Source organism: Mustelus asterias, chromosome 9 (genome assembly GCF_964213995.1).
Source record: "Mustelus asterias chromosome 9, sMusAst1.hap1.1, whole genome shotgun sequence".
In the NCBI taxonomy this organism is placed as follows: domain Eukaryota; kingdom Metazoa; phylum Chordata; class Chondrichthyes; order Carcharhiniformes; family Triakidae; genus Mustelus; species Mustelus asterias.
The window spans coordinates 89048699-89069215 of NC_135809.1; the positions used below are offsets into that span (position 1 = coordinate 89048699).

Sequence of the window (20517 nt, forward strand, 5' to 3'; positions counted from 1 at the left end):
TAAGAAAAACCAAGCAACGTGCCTTAATGACTATTGGCCGGTGGCTCTGACATCCATCATTATTAAGTGTTTCGAAAGGTTAGTCATGGCACGAATCAATTCCAACCTCCCGGACTTCCTGGATCCACTACAGTTTGCCTATCGCCGCAACAGGTCCACAGCAGATGCCATTTCTTTGGCCCTGCACTCAACCCTGGAACACATAGATAACAAGGACACCTATGTCAGACTACTTTTTATTGACCACAACTCAGCCTTCACCATTATTAATCCCACAAAACTCATTTCCAAACTCCGTGGCCTGGGCCTCGGCACCTCCCTCTGGATCCTGAACTTCCTAACTCTCAGACCACAATCAGTAAGGATAGGCAACAACACCTCCTCCACGATCATCCTCAACACCGGTGTCCCACAAGACTGTGTTCTCAGCCCCCTACTATACTCTTCATACACCTATGTCTGCAGCCAAATTCCCCTCCAATTCAATTTTCAGGTTTGCTGACGACACCACTGTAGTGAGTCGGATCTCAAACAATGACAAGAAGATTACAGGAATGAGATAGAGAATCTGGTGAATTGGTGCAGCAACAATAATCTCTCCCTCGATGCCAACAAAACGAAGGAGATTGTCATCAACTTCAGGAAACGTAAAGGAGAACATGCCCCTGTCTACATCAATGGGACGAAGTAGAAAGGGTCGAGAGCTTCAAGTTTTTAGGTGTCCAGATCACCAACAACCTGTCCTGGTCTCCCCATGCCAACACGATAGTTAAGAAAGCCCACCAACGCCTCTACTTTCTCAGAAAACTAAGGAAATTTGGCATGTCAGCTACGACCCTCTCCAACCTTTACAGATGCACCATAGAAAGCACTCTTTCCGGTTGTATCACAGTTTAGTATGGCTCCTGCTCTCCCCAAGGCCACAAGGAACTACAAAAGGTCGTGAATCCATCATGCAAACGAGCCTCCCATCCATTGACTCTGTCTACACTTCCCGCTGCCTCAGCAAAGCAGCCAGTATAATTAAGGACCCCCCCGGACAGTCTCTCTTCCACCTTCTCCCTTTGGGAAAAAGATACAAAAGTCTGAGGTCAACCGACTCAAGAACAGCTTCTTCCCTGCTGCTGTCAGACTCTTGAATGGACTTACCTTGCATTGAGTTGATCTTTCTCTACACCCTAGCTATGACTGTAACACTACATTCTGCAGTCTCTTGTTTCCTTCTCTATGAACGGTATGTTTTTGTCTGTTTAGTGCGCAAGAAACAATACTTTTCACTGTATGTTAATACATGTGACAATAATAAATCAAATCAAATGTGATCATTCTTACTGAGTTGTGTTACTGTCTCAATTCAGTTTTCAATCTAATGTTTCTGTCTCTTCACAGAACAAAGGCCCACCACAAGGATTTAACCCAGCTTCCATTCTCGAGTATCAGGTAACCATTTTTGATAACTCAAATAAAGGGTTCAAGTAATATTGCAGAGCATTACCAAAGTTGTAAAGAATAGGTGAAGATGGGGCAAATCAGAGACTAGTGTTAAACTTGAGTTTTTTTTGTTCTTTTAGATTGAAGGTGGGAAATGAAGCAAGGCATGTAAGGAGTTCCATGTGTTTTAAGTTCTGCAAAAGACTGAGTTGCAGCAGGAGATGATGGGAGTCTTGATTCTAATATCAATGTTGAAAGGAGGGGAATTCTAATATCAATGCTGAAGGGAGTGGAGAGGGAATATCTGGACCTAAATAGGGCAAAAAAGGAAAGTTGACAAGGGCAATGGTCGCAATTGTGTTGATAAAATCAAGAAGAAAGATTGAAAGCTGGAAGACTATAGTTAGAGTTCTGTGTGTAAAACTGGAATGAGAATTTAATATTGCCCTCCTGATGATGAAAGTAAAGTGGTAGAATGTATTAATTCAGAGATGAGTGTGATTTATAACAAAAGCAGCATTTTCTTTTTGAAAACCTCAATTTTCATATAGGTTGGGAAAGGTAAAGTGGCGCAAGTCAGAAAGGTATGGAATTTCTTGAGCACATTCAGAATAGCTGTTTGAACTCATGTGTTCCAGAACCATAAAGAGGGCAGGCTACACTGGATTTAGTAATTCGTTCCTAATAATCTGTCCGAGGGGGAGTGTCTATCTAACAGTGATTATAGTAGATGGAATTTAATGCTAGGATTGAAAATTAAAAAACAATTACTAAGATTATACATTTTTGTAAGGCTAGCTTTAACAAGAGGAGCCAAAGTCAGCAATGAGATCGAGAATCTGGCCTAGTGAGGCCAGGAACAGGGAGATTCTACAATTGAACACGTGGCTAAAGGACTGGTGCAAGAGGGAGGGTTTCAAATTCATAGATCATTGGGAAGTCTTCAAGAGAGGATGGCACCTGTACGGAAAGGATGGGTTACACCTTAACTGGAAGGGCACAAATATCATGGCTGGGAGTTTTGCTGGAGTGTTTCGGCAGGGTTTAAACTAGTGTGGCAGGGGGGTGGGGATCAAAACAGTAGGTCAGTAAGTACTGAGGTTGGGGTCAAGTTGGGGGCCAGAGCAAGGCTAGCTAAGAAGGAGAGCATTCTGGAGCAGGATGACCTGAGTGGGCCTGGAGGTCTGGAGTGCATCTGCTTCAATGCGAGGAGCGTAACGGGTAAGACAGACGAACTTAGGGCCTTAATGCTTACGCAGAATTTGGATGTGGTTGCGGTGACGGAGACATGGTTAAAAGAAGGACCGGACTGGCAGCTGAATATTCCGGGGTATAAGTGTTTTAGGCGAGACAGAGGAGGGGCTAAAATAGGTGGGGGAGTAGCGATATTAGTTAGGGAGCATATTACAGCGGTGCAGAGGGTGGACAATTTAGAGGGGTCATGTAATGAGTTGCTGTGGGTGGAGCTCAGAAACAGGAAAGGTACAATCACTATGCTGGGGGTATACTACAGGACACCCAACAGCCCACGGGAAGTGGAGGAACGGATATGTCCCGAGATTCTGGATATGTGCAGAAAAAATAGGGTTGTTGTCGTGGGAGACTTCAATTTCCCTGGTATAGACTGGAAAGTGTTTAGGGCTGGGGGTCTGGACAGGGAGGAATTTGTAAAATGCGTACTGGAAGGTTCTTTGGAACAGTATGTAGATAGCCCGACTAGAGAGGGGGCTATACTGGAGCTAGTTCTGGGAAATGAGCCCGGTCAGGTTGTCAAAGTTTCGGATGGGGAACATGTGGCAAATAGTGACCACAACTCTGTTAACATTAGGATAGTAATGGACAAGGACGAGTGTTGTCCAAAGGGTAGGGTGCTAAATTGAGGGAAGGCTAACTATAGCCGGATTAGGCAGGAATTGGTGGCCGTTGATTGGGAGAGGCTGTTCGGGGGTAAGTCCACGTCTGGCATGTGGGAGTCTTTTAAGGAACAGTTGATAAGGCTGCAGGACAGGCATGTGCCTGTAAAAAGGAAGGATAGGAAAGGTAGGATTCGAGAGCCGTGGATAACCAGGGAAATTGAGGATCTGATCAAAAAGAAAAGAGAGGCGTACGTTAGGTCCAGGCAACTGAAAACAGATGGAGCTCTGGAGGAATACAGAGAGAGTAGGAAAGAACTCAAACGGGGAGTTAGAAGGGCAAAAAGAGGTCACGAAATGTTCTTGGCAGACAGGATTAAGGAGAATCCTAAGGCATTTTATTCATATGTTAGGAACAAAAGAGTTGTCAGGGAAAAAGTCGGACCTCTCTGGGACAAAGGAGGGGAATTATGCTTAGAACCCAAGGAAATAGGGGAGATCCTAAATGAATACTTTGCATCGGTATTCACAAAGGGGAGGGACTTGTTGACTGGGAGTGTCTCAGAAGGGTAGCAGGGATAACCCGGGTAATTATAGGCCAGTGAGCTTGACGTCCATGGTAGGGAAGTTGTTGGGGAGGATCCTTAGAGACAGGATGTATGGGCATTTAGAACGGAACAATCTCATTAGTGACAGACAGCATGGTTTTGTAAGAGGGAGGTCGTGCCTTACAAATTTGGTGGAGTTTTTCGAGGAAGTGACAAAAACGGTTGACGAAGGAAGGGCCGTGGATGTCGTCTGTATGGATTTCAGTAAGGCATTTGACAAAGTCCCTCATGGCAGGTTGGTTAAGAAGGTTAAGGCTCATGGGATACAAGGAGAGGTGGCTAGATGGGTAGAAAACTGGCTTGGCCACAGGAGACAGAGGGTAGCAGTCAAAGGATCTTTTTCCAGCTGGAGGTCTGTGACCAGTGGTGTTCATGATGTGGAGATACCGTCGTTGGACTGGGGTAAACACAGTAAGAGTTTTTACAACACCAGGTTAAAGTCCAACAGGTTTATTTGGTAGCAAATGCCATTAGCTTTCGGAGCGCTGCTCCTTCGTCAGATGGAGTAGTGAACCAGTGGTGTTCCGCAGGACTCTGTACTGGGACCTCTGCTATTTGTGATATATATAAATGATTTGGAGGAAGGTGTAACTGGTGTTAAAAGCAAGTTTGCGGATGACACGAAGATGGCTGGACTTGCGGATAGCGATGAACATTGTCGGACAATACAGCAGGATATAGATAGGCTGGAAAATTGGGCGGAGAAATGGCAGATGGAATTTAATCCCGATAAATGCGAAGTGATGCATTTTGGAAGAACTAATGTAGTGGGGAGTTATACAATAAATGGCAGAGCCATCAAGAGTATAGAAACACAGAGGGACCTAGGTGTGCAAGTCCACAAATCCTTGAAGGTGGCAGCACAGATGGTGAAGAAGGCATATGGTATGCTTGCCTTTATAGGACGGGGTATAGAGTATAAAAGCTGGAGTCTGATGTTGCGGCTGTATAGAACGCTGGTTAGGCCACATTTGGAGTACTGCGTCCAGTTCTGGTCGCCGCACTACCAGAAGGACGTGAAGGCTTCAGAGAGAGTGCAGAGAAGGTTTACCAGGATGTTGCCTGGTATGGAGGGTCTTAGCTATGAGGAGAGATTGGGTAAACTGGGCTTGTTCTCCCTGGAAAGACGGAGAATGAGGAGAGACCTAATAGAGGTATACAAAATTATGAAGGGTATAGATGGGCTGAACAGCGGGAAGCTTTTTCCCAGGTCGGAGGTGACGATCACGAGGGGTCTCAGGCTCAAGGTGAGAGGGGCGAGGTATAACTCAGATATCAGAGGGACGTTTTTTTACACAAAGTGTGGTGGGGGCCTGGAATGCGCTGCCAAGTAGAGTGGTGGAGGCAGACATGCTGGCATCGTTTAAGACTTACCTGGATAGTCACATGAGCAGTCTGGGAATGGAGGGATACAAACGAATGGTCTAGTTGGACCAATGAGCGACACAGGCTTGGAGGGCCAAAGGGCCTGTTTCCTGTGCTGTACTGTTCTTTGTTCTTTGTTCAAAGACTCACGACAGCAAACTAATCACAATTGGTATAAGGCAAAGTTACGGATGAAGAGTGGGAGATGCTCAAAAGAACAAGTGAACCTAACACAGGACTAGTGCATAGACCTAAGAAAGAAAGAGCTCTAATTATCAATTAAAGGAAGTTTTCACAATGATATTACATGGAAAAGAATCATAAAGGGTAGATTTGAACTCTTTTAAAAACAATTGTGGGCAATATTTCAAATGAAATTGAGAAATTGGCGTATTTGCTCAATAACTACTTTGTCAGTCTTCACTGTGGAGGAATAGGATCATATATTGATATTTCAGGGAAACTGACTACAAATCAAAGCCTGCATGGAACTCACTAAAGATAGAATAAGCAAATAAGAAACAATATTAGACAAAATAATAGCTCTAAGAAGTTCCGTGACCCAATGGTTTCCACCCCAGTTATGTTTTAAAGGATGTAGGAAAGGAAATTGCAGATGTTTTAGCCAGAATCCTCCAAAGCTGTTCAATCAGGAGGTGTCATTTTGATTGGAAAATTGCAACTAAACCCCATTGCTCAACAAAGGTGAGAGAGAAACCAGGAAATTATCGATCTGTTGATCTAACATCTGTTGTGGCAAGTTATTTTAATCTATAGCCGATTACAGAAAAATAACAGTAACTCCTGAAAACCATACATGTGCAGTAAAATGTGAAAATCTGGAAGTTGTTGTCAGTGATTCTCCATTTCTCAAGAGCAGTGTTTTTCAAAGAGGGGTCTGAATCTGTGAGCGGGTCGTGGGATGTTAAAAAATGCATCACTGTAAATGATCCCCAAAGATGGCCTGATCTTTTTTTTTCTGTTTTCTGGGTAAATTCTCACTGCAATACAGTATATGACCACATAGGCAAGAACAAACAGGTCAATACGTCATGTACGTGCACTTGGTGTCAAGCATCTTGCATATGCCTGCACTTGGCGCCAATTTCCTTTCCCTTTCTAGTAAACTGATTGTAGACATGGATTGATTTATTATGCGAAAGAAAGGGCCAGTAACACCAATAGCCAATAAACCTACTGGCCAGGATCTCCCATCTGAATCTGCCAGAGAGAGCAATAGCTGCTCCACCGAGTCCAGGACAGAGCTGTACTAATGTTAGCAATGAACAGAGCGCCAGGGTCTCCGGTGAACAGCCTGAAAAGAAAAAACTAAAATCATGAACAAAATCATAAGGATGACTTTTGAGGTATGGTTTTGTTAATTGTGCCAATGCAAATCAGGATGCAAAGCCCAAGTGTGTTATATGTGGGAAAATACTGGTGGATGAGAGTTTAAAACCCTCAAAACTGCAAAGACATCTGGAGAACAAACCTTTGGATTTTTTTAAAGGACGCAGCAAAAACTGAAATCATCAGCTCAAGCTCTTAGCAGAAATTTAACATTGAATGACAAAGCACAATTAGTCTCTTACATGGTAGCTTACTGGACAGCTAAAGACTCAATGCCACACACTGTTGCAGAGAAATTAATTCTCCCTGCAACATTAGACTTGGTTCGCACGGTCTTCGATGAGAAATCAACTGAAAAACTGAAATGCATCCTGCTTAGTGATAAGTGTCTCAATGTATGAATGATATTTAGCTTATTTCTCATTTAAAGTTAGTGGGGAGTTCTCAATAAAACTAGATGAAAGTATAGACGTTACAGATTGCTCAACCTTGTTAGTTTACATTAGGTATGTTTGGCACAATGAATTTGTAGAAGATTTGTTATGCTATTTGACATGACTGACCAACACAACTGGTGCACCGATCTTTGAAACATTGAATAATTACGTGGTTGTAAAGTGTGAATTCGACAGGGTTAATTGCAAAGGAATCAAAAGCGATGGAGCAGTCAAGATGACTGGGAAAAATAGTCAAATTATAATAAAGATTAAGGAGGCAGATGGTCAGGACGTTGTTTGGAATCATTTGCTTTATTCATTGCAAGGCATTGACATTGAGAGGAACTCGATCCGATCTTGAAGTGTGTTGTGAAAGTTGTGAACTTCATTAAACAAAGCAGACTCAATACCAGTCTTTTCGAGCCTCTGTGTTCTGAAATGGGGGCTGAGCACACACATTGATTGTTCCACACAGAGGTGCATTGGCTATCAACCGGTCAGATGCTTGGCAGAGTTTACAAACTGTGGTATGAACTGCATGCCCTCCTCCTTGCGAAATCATCTGCTCTGGCTAATCCGTTTGGTGATGAAAATTGGACTTTAACTCTGTTTTACTTTGCAGACATCTTTTCAGTTCTAACTGAAACTAACAATCAAAATTGCAAGGAAAGGATGTTGATTTCTAGCACTGGGAACAAATAGATGTTTTCCAAAAGTAATTGAAAGGTTGGCAAGTGTGACTAAAATGCTTCAACTGCTACATTTTCCCCACACTGCTAAGGCACATCAAAGAAAACAGTGTTAGTAGGAAAACTGTCAATAAACTGACAAGCCTTATTCAGTCACATCTGGCTGCGCAGAATGACAGTTTTTGTCACTACTTTCCAGAGGAGAAGTTTGATAGTTTGAAGGAGAAGAGGTGGGCGAAAAATCCATTTGAGTTTGAGACCCCAGAGTCAGTTATTAACTTACAGCTGATTCCAAATGAGGAGACTGAGCTACTGCACCTGACCTGTGACAACATGTTAAAAACACGCCACAAGTCCATGGGGTTGTCATCATTCTGGATTAGCATATCCCAGGAGTATCCAGTGCTGAATAAAACAAATAGTTTGTTGCAAATGTCCTTCACAATGACCTACATGTGTGAGGTGGGACTTTCCATTCTCACAAGGGCGAAGACTGTACAAAGGAACAAGCTGAACTCTACACTTGATATGTGTGTTGTCTTCTCATCCTGTGAACCTGATTGGAGTGAGATCATGAGGACCAAGCAGGCTCATCTGTCACATTAAGTAGTAAGTGAACACGGTGTGGGTCGTGAGGGATGGCCATTTGGTAAAAGTAGGTCACTGGAAAAAAAAAAGTTTGAAAAACACTGCTCCAGAGGGTGCACCAAATCCAAACATCAATCATTGGGAAATCTTTGAAGCGGTGAGAAATTCAACTCTTATGCTCTTTGTTTCACTACAATAGCCCTTGAAAATACGACAATTTGTTAATATGTTTTCAATACTGTACAATCTCACTCGCCGAAAATCTCCATCCTCCTACACGGCTGTGATTTTCTGGTGCTGCTGAAAGTGAATCGAATTTTGGCTGGAACGCCAAATTCTCCAACCTCACTTGCAGCAGTGTGTTCACGGACAAAATCGAGGAATCCCGCCCACTAACTCTGAAAGAGCAATTTTACATTTATTGATTGCTAGATTTCTTCTTGGTAAGAAATTCTGCATAGTTTCAACTTTAAAATAAATTATTGTATTTAACCTTGTCATTAAGTCTGCCTCAATCATTTATTTTTCCATCTGTAAAATCCTGATTTGAAGACCATGAGAATATTTCAGTGTGATTTGCTGCTTTTTCTATTTGATGACATCACTCTTACTGGACCCTGAGATTCTCCTTGGCATCAGATTTAAAGTGATATCAGGAAAGGGGAAGTCCAGGGATTGCAAGAAGCAGTTGTTTCACTGCTCAGCATAAAATCCAGTCCATTGTGATGTGACAACTTGCATAAACCCAAGAAGGGGTTGGAAAGGCAACAAGAAATTGCTTTGATACAGACTAGTGGCTAATCTCTTCCTCTTGCTCAGGAACGGACCTCTGCAATAAAGGGAGCTATTTTGTTCTGTGAATCATGCAGCACCAATAAGTGTAAAGTGGAGTCATTTTCTTAAAACCTAACCAACTGTAATTACAGCTTAAATTTACATAGTACTTTCATGTAGGAGAATGTCAAAAGTGCTTCAGAGGCTAATCAGAAGTAAATGAATATCAGGCCAAAAAAAGGTTCATCAAAGAGATGGATATTAAGAAACCTCTTAAATGTGGAGAAGGGGAGGGCTTTGGCAAAGATTTCCAGCATGTGGAGCCCAGGTGGCCAAGGCTTAATGGTGCTGACAGGAAGATGTACAAAAGGCAAAAGAGAGGAATGGAGAAATGGAAGATCATAATGTTGGAGGAGGTTACATAGGAGTGGTGTAGCCTTGAAGGAATTTAAATACAAGGGTAAGGATTTTAAGTTGAAGGAATCAAATGATAGGTACCAATTGAGCTCACTGAAGACAGAAGGGATAGATGAGCAGACCTTGGTGCAGGATAGTCTATAGGCAGCACAGTTTGGGATTTGCTAAAGTTTACAGAGGGTGAAGAATGGTGTTGGCCAGGAGATGATGTGGAGATGCCGGCGTTGGACTGGGGTAAACACAATAAGAAGTCCCTTTGCAAATTGTAAATTGTAAATTTGTAAATTGAGTTTGTGTCTTTGTGCCCTGTTTGTGATCAGAACTCCCACCCACCTGACGAAGGAACAGCCTGTTCCGAAAGCTAGTGGATTTTGCTACCAAATAAACCTGTTGGACTTTAACCTGGTGTTGTTAGACTTCTTACTGTGTTGGCCAGGAGAGCCATTGTAATATTTGAGTATGCAGCTGATAATGGTGCAGAGAAGGGTTTCAACAATTTTTTTGACATTGATTTAAAATACTTCTGATCATTTTGGTGCTTAAATGTTGTGTTAATTTAATGAATTGGGAAAGTTACCCACTGATAAAAAGGAGAGAGAAGTCTACAGAGATCATGACATCTTCACGAGAATCGTTTTACTAGCATCAAAATAGAAAGCACCAATAAAAGGTCTGTGAATCTGTGATGCAGGAATACATTGGTTAGTATTTAACTCTTTCTCTCTCTTTCTCTCTGCCCCTCAACCCACCTCTTCCAACAGGGTAGCAAGAAAGTAAGTATGAAACTTGTTTTTTTAACGTGGCACTGTATCCATATCTCACAAATAGACTATGTGTGACAGTGGTCTATGTTCACCCGTGAATAGTGACCACTTGAGCAAAGTATAAAAAAGCTACTTGTGACCATGGGATTAATACCTGGGTTGGGTGGTCCGGTGCAGTGTAGGGGTGGAAGGAGCAAACAAGATCACAGTAGCTGAGTTTTTTAAAAAATGTGCCTTCAGATCCAGTGAAGAATATGATTGCGGTAACCCTTAGTGACTTGTATTGCATGGACTCGTGAATTATGGAGGCATTCCAGTGCTGATGTTCTGCAATAATGCTGTGCATTCTTCATCTCACTGTAATAATGTAAAGTGTTCCTAACATACGTGTCTAATATAAACTGATGAGTATTCTAGAAACCGCAACCACCTCACATACTGAAAACTCATCATGAAACCATAAAGTGCTGGTAAAATAGGGACTTTGAAAGAACATTTATTCTTGTAGCTCCAGGGCCCGAATTATAGAATGAATGTTCTCATTCTGAGCTGGTTCCTATGTATGTGGGAATGGTCTAAAGAAAACTGCATTAACCTAATCTGAATGTATTTGGAACAACATAAAGACAATTATAATCTGTATCTAACCTGTGCTACACTTGTGCTACACCAGACTGATTACAAGAAACTGTCAAAATTATCATGTTCCATTCTCCAGCAACTACATTTTTTTCATATTGAGGGCAAAAATTCAACTAAAATATTAATGTTTAAAAAGCATTTAAATGAATTCACTCGCAGGCTTGAGGACTGAATATTATGCTTTGTTACTGTTCTTAGTGCCATCAATGTGGAGTACTTTGAGGGATATTTCAGTAAGCAACATGCTGACTCTGACTGTGGATTTGCTGAGGAGTATGAGGTTAGAATATTAATTCTATCCTGTGATTTGTTTCTGTTCTCTGTCCTGCTTTAGTTCTATTCTGTTCTGGGGCAGGCTCTGCTTATCTATGTTCAAGGATTTTTTATGTTGTAATCGGCACCTACTTGAGCATTGCCTGGATTTATGGGGTTTTGCGTTGTCAGTGAATCATTTAACCTAATGTTGCAGCTTTCATGTAGAAATCTGCAGGCTGCCTCCCTCACTCGGTCTACTATTGCTGCAGCTCAAGGTGCCAAAGGAGTTGATGTTGATAAGTCTCCCCTCCCCACCCCTCTCTTGGCATACTTATCTATGGAAGATCATAGTTTGATGGCCGTATTATTTAGAATACATTAGTCATTTTCTATGAAGGACTCCGTGAATTAGCAAACCTGTGAATGTGTATGTTTGATCATAGTTTTTCTTGATTTGTGAATTATATTTCCCATGGCCACTCGTGAAGCAAATAAACACATTATTAAAATATTGGAGGATTTGGTTCCAAAATCTAGCCCCACATTTCTGAACCACGTAGATAGAACGACATGCATGACTAATTTTACTATGTCAGTCAAAGTCGTCTCCAGTTTAGAATGGGTTCCATGAAGGTAATATTTTTTAAAATATGAAATCCTGTGATAGATGGTTGGAGATAAAATGGATAAATTATGGACCATGTTTGTGAACAACAAGTCAATCTCCTAGCCTAAATCTAAAAAGAAAATGTATTAACTGTAAAATGTATTAAATGTACATGGGTGGCACAGTGGTTAGCAGTGCTGCCTCACAGCACCAGGGTCCCCATTCTGGCCTTGGGTCACTGTCAGTGTGAAGTTTGCACATTCTCCCCGTGTCTGCGAGGGTTTCTTCCGGGTGCTCCGGTTTCCTCCCACAGTCCAAAGATGTGCGGGTTAGGTGGATTGGCCATGATAAATTGCCCGTTAGTGTCAGGGGGATTAGCTCGGGTAAATGTTTGGGTTTCAGGAATAGGGCCGGGGTGGGATTGTGGTCAGTGCAGACTTGATGGGCTGAATGGCCTCCTTCTGCAATGTAGGGATTCTATGATATTCTATAAAATGCCAGAAATACAAATCGGGCCTGTCATTTGGCTTACAATTTTCAGGATCTCAAATCTTTAGAATTCCTTGCTACCTACAGTCTTCCCTTTAACCAGCAACTGGAATGTGAGCTTTAGCTCTTCTCTTATTTCTTGAAGAGATTTTAATACATTGTTTAAATAAGAAACCCATCTTCCTGAACAGACCTGTCACTCATGAATCTCTCCTTTCCAGGAACTGAAGTCTGTTGGAATCTTGCAGTCAACACAAGTTGCCCAGCAGCCCCTGAACAAGCCTAAGAATCGCTACAATAACGTCTTGCCCTGTAAGTACCTGGTGTGAGTGTTGATCCATCAGTCCACCTCTCTTCACCCCTCCCTCACACTTATACTTCCCTGCAAGTACTCTGTCTCCGCACCCATCTCCTCGCTTTCTATTTATCTCCTCTCCCTCGATCTTGCCCCTATAGCTTTTATTTTTCTCTCTTCTGTTTCCCTTTCTTACTCTTCTGTGTTTGCCTTCTCTTGTGTTTGTCTCTGCAACTTTGGGTGGAGAGAGCTAGGAGCATTGAGACTGAGGCAGGCAGATTAATGGAATACTACAGGTCACTACTATGGTGGAAAGTAATATTAGGAAACTCTACCTATGCTGAGAAATTCCTGCTTGCTGACTTTCAGCAGTTTGCTGGAAACTGAGTTGTTAGAGTACTCAATCATACCTACCTTTATCATAGAATCCCTACAGTGCAGAAGGAGGCCATTCGGCCCATCGAGTCTGCAACGACCACAATCCCACTCGAGCCCTCTTCCTGTAACCCCACATATTTACCCTGCTAATCCCCTGACACTGAGGTCAATTTAGCATGACCAATCAACGTAAGCTGCATATCTTAGGACTCTGGGAGAAAATCGGAACACCCGGAGGGAACCCACGCAGACATGGGGAGAATGTGCAAACTCCACACGGACAGTGACCCTAGGCCGGAATTGAACCCGGGTCCCTGGCGCTAAGAGGCAGCAGTGCTAACCACTGTGGCACAGTGCCATCCCTAAGAATTTAGTGAGCCTTTCAATTATATAAGGGTCCTCGGCAATTGACTTCCAAGTCTTACTGCAGCCCTTTCTCCAGCTTCCACCAGAGTCATTCTGAATGAAGTGATCTTCCATTCTATAATGCAATGGATTGGTTGGTTAAACTTCCTGAAATGGCACAGCAAGCCACTCAGTTCAAGGGAAATTAAGAATGGGCAGTAATTGCTAGCCCAGCCAGCGATGCCCACATCCCATGAACAATCCATCCTCTCACCACCCTGCCCTCCAAAGGCTTATCGGATGTGTATGGAAGGTTACATTGTCCAACAAAGATGAAAAACCAGGAGAATGGAATAGTCTTTGCAGCAAGTGAGGAAGTGTAGGCAAGGTAGCTATGAACATTGATGAGCTTGGTGATATTAATAGTCTAGTCCCAGAAATGGAGAGAGCAAAGCGGAGGAGGAAAGAAGAGTCACAGATGGGCCATGTGAAGGTGAAAAAGGGTGGAACATGGAAGCAAAATCAGATAAATTCTCCAGTTCAGTGAGAGACAGGAAATGGCACTGACAGAGTCACCAATGTACTAGTGTAAAAGAGGTGAGGGAGGGGCTTGAGTAAGACAAAAAAATGACACACACATCCCACAAAAGGTCGGCATGGCTAGGATCCATGAAGTTACCTTTAGCAACGCCTTTCATTTGGAGAAAGTGAGCAGAGATGAGGGAGAAGCTAATCTATGTAAGAACAAGTTCAGCCTGGTGTGGGAGGGAGATGGAGGAACATTAACTCTGTTTCTCACTCCACAGATGCTGCCAGACTTGCTGAGTTTTTCCAGCATTTTCTGTTTCTATTTCTGATTTCCAGCACGTGGAGTATTTTACATTTGTTTTAGGTGAAGAATGAAAACTGGTTGGAACTGAGAACCCTGAGACTAACCTGGTGGGAGATGGAATTATAGAGGGTTTGGACATACATGGGGAAAAGGAGGTGGGGGCATTGAAACTGTTTAAGCTTGGTTAGACCACATCTGAGTACAACAATTCTGGTCATATTATATTAAAAATGTGGCCTCGGAGAGGGTGCAAACAAGATTTACAAAGCTGATACCAGAAATGTGAGTCCATCAATATAAGACAACACCATCAGATACAGGTTGCAGAAGAAATTTCTTTACCCACAGAAAGTGGAGCTTGCTACCACAAGGAGTGGTTAAGCAAATATTATAGCTACATTTTGAGGAGAGGCCAGATAAATATTAGAAAAAGGGATTAAAGGGTTATACCAAGAGATTTAGAAGAGGAAAGATGGGAAGAGACTCAAGTGAAGCATATACGTCAGCATGGATATGGTTAGGCTGAATGGCCTGTTTATCTGTGCTGAATATCCAATGTAATGGCTCTTTGCCAATGCCTATTCTATATCTCCAACATTGAGTCACGGTTTTCTTTACCTGTGAATTAAAGCAGCCAGAAATGTTTTTCTAGTTCTTGTTTTGGAGGGTCATGTGAGCCATTCAGCCAATTGGGCCAAAGCATGCAGTTCCTGGGGGGGATGTGGAGGTTTTCCTTGCCAGTTAGGAGTCTGGAACCGTGGAGTACGGTAGCCTTTATGTCACTCTCTGTGCATAGTTACTTAGCTTAAACCATTAATTTGTTAATCTACTTGGTGATCACCACACATTTTTGAAAGATACTACATGTTCCTTTCAACAGTGGTTCTCAAACCTTTCCTTCTTTGGGCCACTTACATGGAGCAAAAGACCCAGAGGACCGCCTATCCATTGTACCCCACCTGCTTTTGATGAGGTGTAATGAGCTGATGTCTGTTATCAATCTGGAGCTCTTTGATCTTAAGTGAGGCTCCACATTTAGCCATTTTCTCCTCTTTGTTTTCAACCCCATAAGTGTTGAAAATCTGAACTCTGTTGTAACAATAACATAAAACTTGTTGATAAAATTACAATATTGTTGCTCAGGTTTGTGATGACTTGCGTTGTGCATTCAGGAACCAGTTTGGTTTTGTGATGTCACACGAGTCACATGTGGCATCAAGGAGAATGTGAAGGCACAACAGTATGGATGCACCCTCGGGGTTCTGGCCAATTGTGGCTTCTGGCCAATTCTTTTGTATGGCCTCAGCCATAGCATTGTTCATCTTGCATTTTAGTTCAGCCTGTGGACCACCTGGAGGGCCCTTACATCCACTGGCCATTCTTTGAGATCCACTGTCTTAGGGACTAGGCTCCTGGAGACACATAAATGGAATTCCCAACCCCCTCGTTCCTCCCCACCCCTGGCATAGAAAACCTTGACTGTAAAGAAAATGAAATGCACTCCCCTCAACCTCTGCTAAAAGGGGAATTCTCATCCCAAGTCTGAGATAGTGTGGAGAATTTTACTCAAAGACTATTTCCTCGGGTGCTTGGAGCTATTACAAGGGGGCATAACTATAGGGTTCATGATGGGAGATATAGGAAGGACATCAGAGGTAGGTTCTTTACGCAGAGAGTGGTTGGGGTGTGGGATGGACTGCCTGCAGTGATAGTGGAGTCAGACACTTTAGGAACATTTAAGCGGTTATTGGATAGGCACATGGAGCACACCAGGATGATAGGGAGTGGGATAGCTTGATCTTGGTTTCAGATAAAGCTCGGCACAACATTGTGGGCCGAAGGACCTGTTCTGTGCTGTACTGTTCTATGTTCTATGGTCTTGGGTGAGGAGACTTGGAAAGAGCAAGGAACCATGTTGGAATGGCTTTCCAACTCAGTCCACTACCAGTAAACTATCCCCAGAGTAGGACTGGCTGCTGAACAAAGATGGGCACCCAATTTCAATAATTAAAGGCCCAATTAATTGTAATTTTTCCCCGGCTGCCAGCATTTTGCCAACTTGTCCTCCACTGGTTTGGGAGCTTACTAGCTGCACGGAGATGGACTCCATATGGCTTTCTGGGGGAGCACCATTGAAGCCAGAGACATGTTGGCCAGAGAGAGGGCCAACAGCAGCAAAGGTTGCCTGCAAAGCCTCATGATGCTGCCATTGGAAGTGTTTTTCCTCTCTTCCCCAGGTATACCCGCTTGAACCCCCTGAGGGTGTATCCATACTGTTGTGCCTTCACACTCTCCTTGATGCCTCAATAGCAACTGCCTTTCTAGGTGGGGCTGCTGAGTCACTGGAGCTGCTGGCTATCAGATTGGGCAGGCAGCGTGGGAGACCCTCTGGCTGCCTATCTCACCTGCTGGCTCCTCCTGACAATATCACCGGCGAAATCATGCCTCACACCTATGCAAACCTCTGACCCAGAAACCACCTCAACAACATGACCACTATTCTTGTCCAGTTTTTCTGGTTTCCAGTATATGCAAGGCTAGAAATGCACTAATGATATCCTTCCCTTCCCATATGATTCAGATTTGACTGCAACAGGAGGTTTGTTCCCTTTTGCTCCCTCTCATTTCTCTCCATTGTCCCACTCCTTCATCCTTTCTCCTCACATTTCCTCCTCCTATACTTCCATCCGTCTTCCCATCCTTCCTTTTCCCAACTCTCCACTCCTCTCTTCTCCTCCTCATCCTTTCCTTCCCTTCTGTCATTTGCCTTCCTCCACCTACCTTACCTGCTTTGTTCCATTCACCCTTTTGCACACTAATCCTGCTTAGCTTGACTACACAACTTCATATTGATTCACCATGTGCAGCATTATAGAAGATCAAAAAGTGCCTAATTCTGCTGATAGTGGCAAGTAGCCTGAATGTGGTGATTTAAACTAAAAGAACTGCTGATGTGGCAAAATACATTCGCCCCCATATTAGACTTTCTTTTGGCAAATCCACCCCAATGCACAGTCTGTCCCATTATTGTAAATGCCTCTTATCAACAAAAGAAATCACACTAACCCAATAAAATTTTATTTTGAAATAAAGATAGTAAATGGGATATATTTATTTTCCAACATTGATTCTCCATTGGGGATGTAGTGAGTTGGCACATAACTCGCACTCCCTGTAGCCAGTTCTTATTGTCTCGTTGGGACCTGCAGCATTGCTGATTTCGGATGGTAGTTGCTTGCTGATGAAATGGAGCATGCTACTGCTAGCTCACTTGTTCCCACGAAGAATGCTGCTATCTTTCATTCTGCACCTCAAATCAGTTGTTTCTTTTTGGTAAGTTTTACATTTGGAACACTTTTTTTTTAAATCAGGAACTGGCCACTATGACTTGGAAAATAGGAGGGAAAGTGTTGGAGTTAGAATACTGGAGGGGTGAGCTTTGATAAACTGATTAGTCTCTTTTTGTCCTTGTTCTTTCTTATGAAAAGGTGTTTATACTATGCAGCTTAATTAGAAAGTGCTCCATTCCCACTGCTGGCATATCACTCCTCAAAGAGCACTGAATTAAACAAAAATTCCAGATTTTTAGTAGCACTTTCGTTGTCTTATCAAGTAATGAATAGGTTAGCACAGATCTGTTGCAACATGACAGCAGATATTTTGTTAATTCCCGATAAACTGGTCTGACAAGCTCCTACCTCCTGGCAATGTGCTGCACACCTCCTTGCATTGTTTAAAATAATCATGTTTCTATCAAACTTTAGATGATATAAGTCGGGTTAAACTCTCTGTCAGTGCAGACCCATCCAGTGATTACATCAATGCTAATTTCATGCCGGTAAGTTACATCAATTTATTCGAACTAGCAGTTGTAAATCTAGTTTGTGTGGACTTTCAAAAGACTCTTGGTAACATAGCATGCAGTAGATTCATCTTAAAATGTATTTATTAGTGTCACAAGTAGGCTTACATTAACACTGCAATGAAGTTACTATGAAAATCCTCCGGTGCTTGTTCGGGTACACTGAGGGAGAATTTAGTATGGTCAGTGCACCTACCCAACATGTCTTTGGACTGTGGGAGGAAACCAGAGCACCCACACAGACATGGAGAGAAAGTGCAGACTCTGCACAGACGGTGACCCAAGCCGGGAATCAAACCCGGTCTCTGGCGCTACGAGGCAGCAGTGCTAACCACTGTGCCATCTGTTCCCATGACTTTAAACGTGAGCATACACAATGGGGACAAATAGTAGAATGGATAACAAATGGCTACCAAACAGGAAAAAGAGGTAGGGATAAAAGTAACTATTCAGCCTTGTGGAAAATTGTGTTTGACAGAGATTGATTATAAATACTTGGATTCTCTAATTGGAAATTCAACATCAAAATTTTTGGATGATACCAAATTGAGAGATTATAGTGATAAACTGACAAAATACAAGTTGTTAAAAGAATTGCATTACAGGCACTCAAGTTGCAAGTTAATTGTGTGGTGCTTTTGGTAATAGAAATAAGGAGATTACCTGCTTGCTGAAAAGTAAGAGTCTGCGTAGAGTAGGGAGATCTAGGGCTACAGATACACAAATCGTTAATAGTAACAATATAGGTCAACAAAATGCAGAGTTCACCACCTTCGGGTACCATGCCCAAAGAAGGCATTAACAAGCATAGACTTCATTGGTACATGATTATGCTTGGCGAAGTATTGCAGTGGTTTGCCATTGCCGCCTTCAGTATGGCTGGCTGGGAATTACACTGCAATTAACCACCTGCCATCAGGCTCCAGTGGGAAGGATTTGCAAGCTAATAATCAACATATTTTGACCGCATCATGAATGCACCTCCAAGTCATGAAGTGGAACTTGAACCAGAAGTAGGGAGATTTCCACTGCACCACAAGACTCTCCTCAGTGTACTAAATTTAATTTCTAGAGAAAATAATTCAAGAGCAGATGTTAAATTTATATTGAACTTTGGTTAAACCTACATTGCACAGTTCTTTTGAAATTTGTTTATTCGATATAGTGTTATGGACAGGAGGAGATATTAATTTAAGCTACCCTGATTTCTCCTCTCACTACCCGTCCACAAGTTATTTTCATTTTGATTTTCCCCCTTTACAAGCTGTGGCATATTTAGCAAGCCCTCGGTTTCTATTCTATTGATAATCCACAGCAAACTTGTGACTGGGTGAACTCAGTGAGTTCCCCGTCACTTGCCAGCCCAACATCCCCCCCCCCCACTCCCTGGGGTACACCCCGGATCCCTACCCTCGCCACCCTGGGTCCCCTCCCCTCACAGCTCCTTTGAGAGGGAGAGCTGACTGGTGTTGATTTAACCTAAGGATATGCATACCTCAGGCAAGGGACAAGGTTGAGAAGACATCATGAATAACCTTAGCTGGTACGGGAATTGAACCCGTGTTGTTGACCCCCATGATTACTGATATGAACTAAGGCACCAGTGTGGGCCGTGATGTGTTCAGTGTTAACTGCATAGCAGTAAATACAAGAGTGGTTTCATGAACAGAGAGGGAAGGAGTTAATGAGCTATTTTAAAACAATGTAGCGACAGAGCATTAATGATGATCTACTGTTGACTGTAATTTCTCTTCAGTAAGGAATATTCCATATTTGTTACAATTCTACAGTACCATTAGCTGTTAGGACTGTTTATGTGATGAATTTTGATTTGATCAAAATAATTGTTTTTGGTCATGACACTCCTGCAGTAAGTCATAGGTGACACTGGATGCCACTGCAGCACCTACAATGGTGATCAACCAGCCAGCATCAGCAGAGCTTTCCTTCATTCTCTCCTGTACATTTACAATCAGCTTTCTGAGGAGTGATTGTGACATTTGATCTAATTCTCCATCATCGCTAAATTTGGATGTTTCATTTCTTTCCAGGGCTATAACTTAAATAAAGAGTTCATTGCTGCACAGGGACCACTGCTGAATACAGTCAGCGATTTCTGGCGAATGATTTGGGAACACAATGTTCCAGCTATCGTCATGCTCACCAAATGTGTAGAGCAAGGGAGAGTATGTGGATCATTGTCATTCTTACTGATTTTCAAAATGTTTAATAATATGTTGTAAATTCCAGTATTTTCACCAGTGAGCAGTTGAAAGTTCATATCCCATTGCAGGTTCCACATTCTTGACATGCCAGCCAGATGTATAATAAAATTACATAAATGAAAAGGCAGGGGATAGAGGGATACGGACCGCATAGAGGCAAAAGGTCTTTAGGAAGGTATCGTGTATCAGCGCAGGCTTGATGGGCCGAAGGGCTTGTTCCTGTGCTGTACTTGTCTTTGAGTCTATTCGTTTCTGAATCTCAAGATGGCACATGGTGCAGTTAGATTGGACTTTTCTGTTGGTCCCTTTTG

At 42.6% G+C, this 20517-nt stretch overlaps 1 protein-coding gene across 1 annotated transcript in view; it reads left to right on the forward strand.

Moving 5' to 3' along the window:
• The window catches only part of ptprja (protein tyrosine phosphatase receptor type Ja), a 213824-nt gene that overhangs the window by 171774 nt on the left and 21533 nt on the right, over window positions 1-20517 (forward strand). The window contains exons 17-22 of the mRNA XM_078220483.1: window positions 1390-1440; window positions 10274-10285; window positions 11117-11198; window positions 12491-12581; window positions 17884-17957; window positions 20033-20167. Coding sequence (XP_078076609.1) covers window positions 1390-1440; window positions 10274-10285; window positions 11117-11198; window positions 12491-12581; window positions 17884-17957; window positions 20033-20167 — 445 coding nt within the window. The remainder of the gene's footprint in view (window positions 1-1389; window positions 1441-10273; window positions 10286-11116; window positions 11199-12490; window positions 12582-17883; window positions 17958-20032; window positions 20168-20517) is intronic.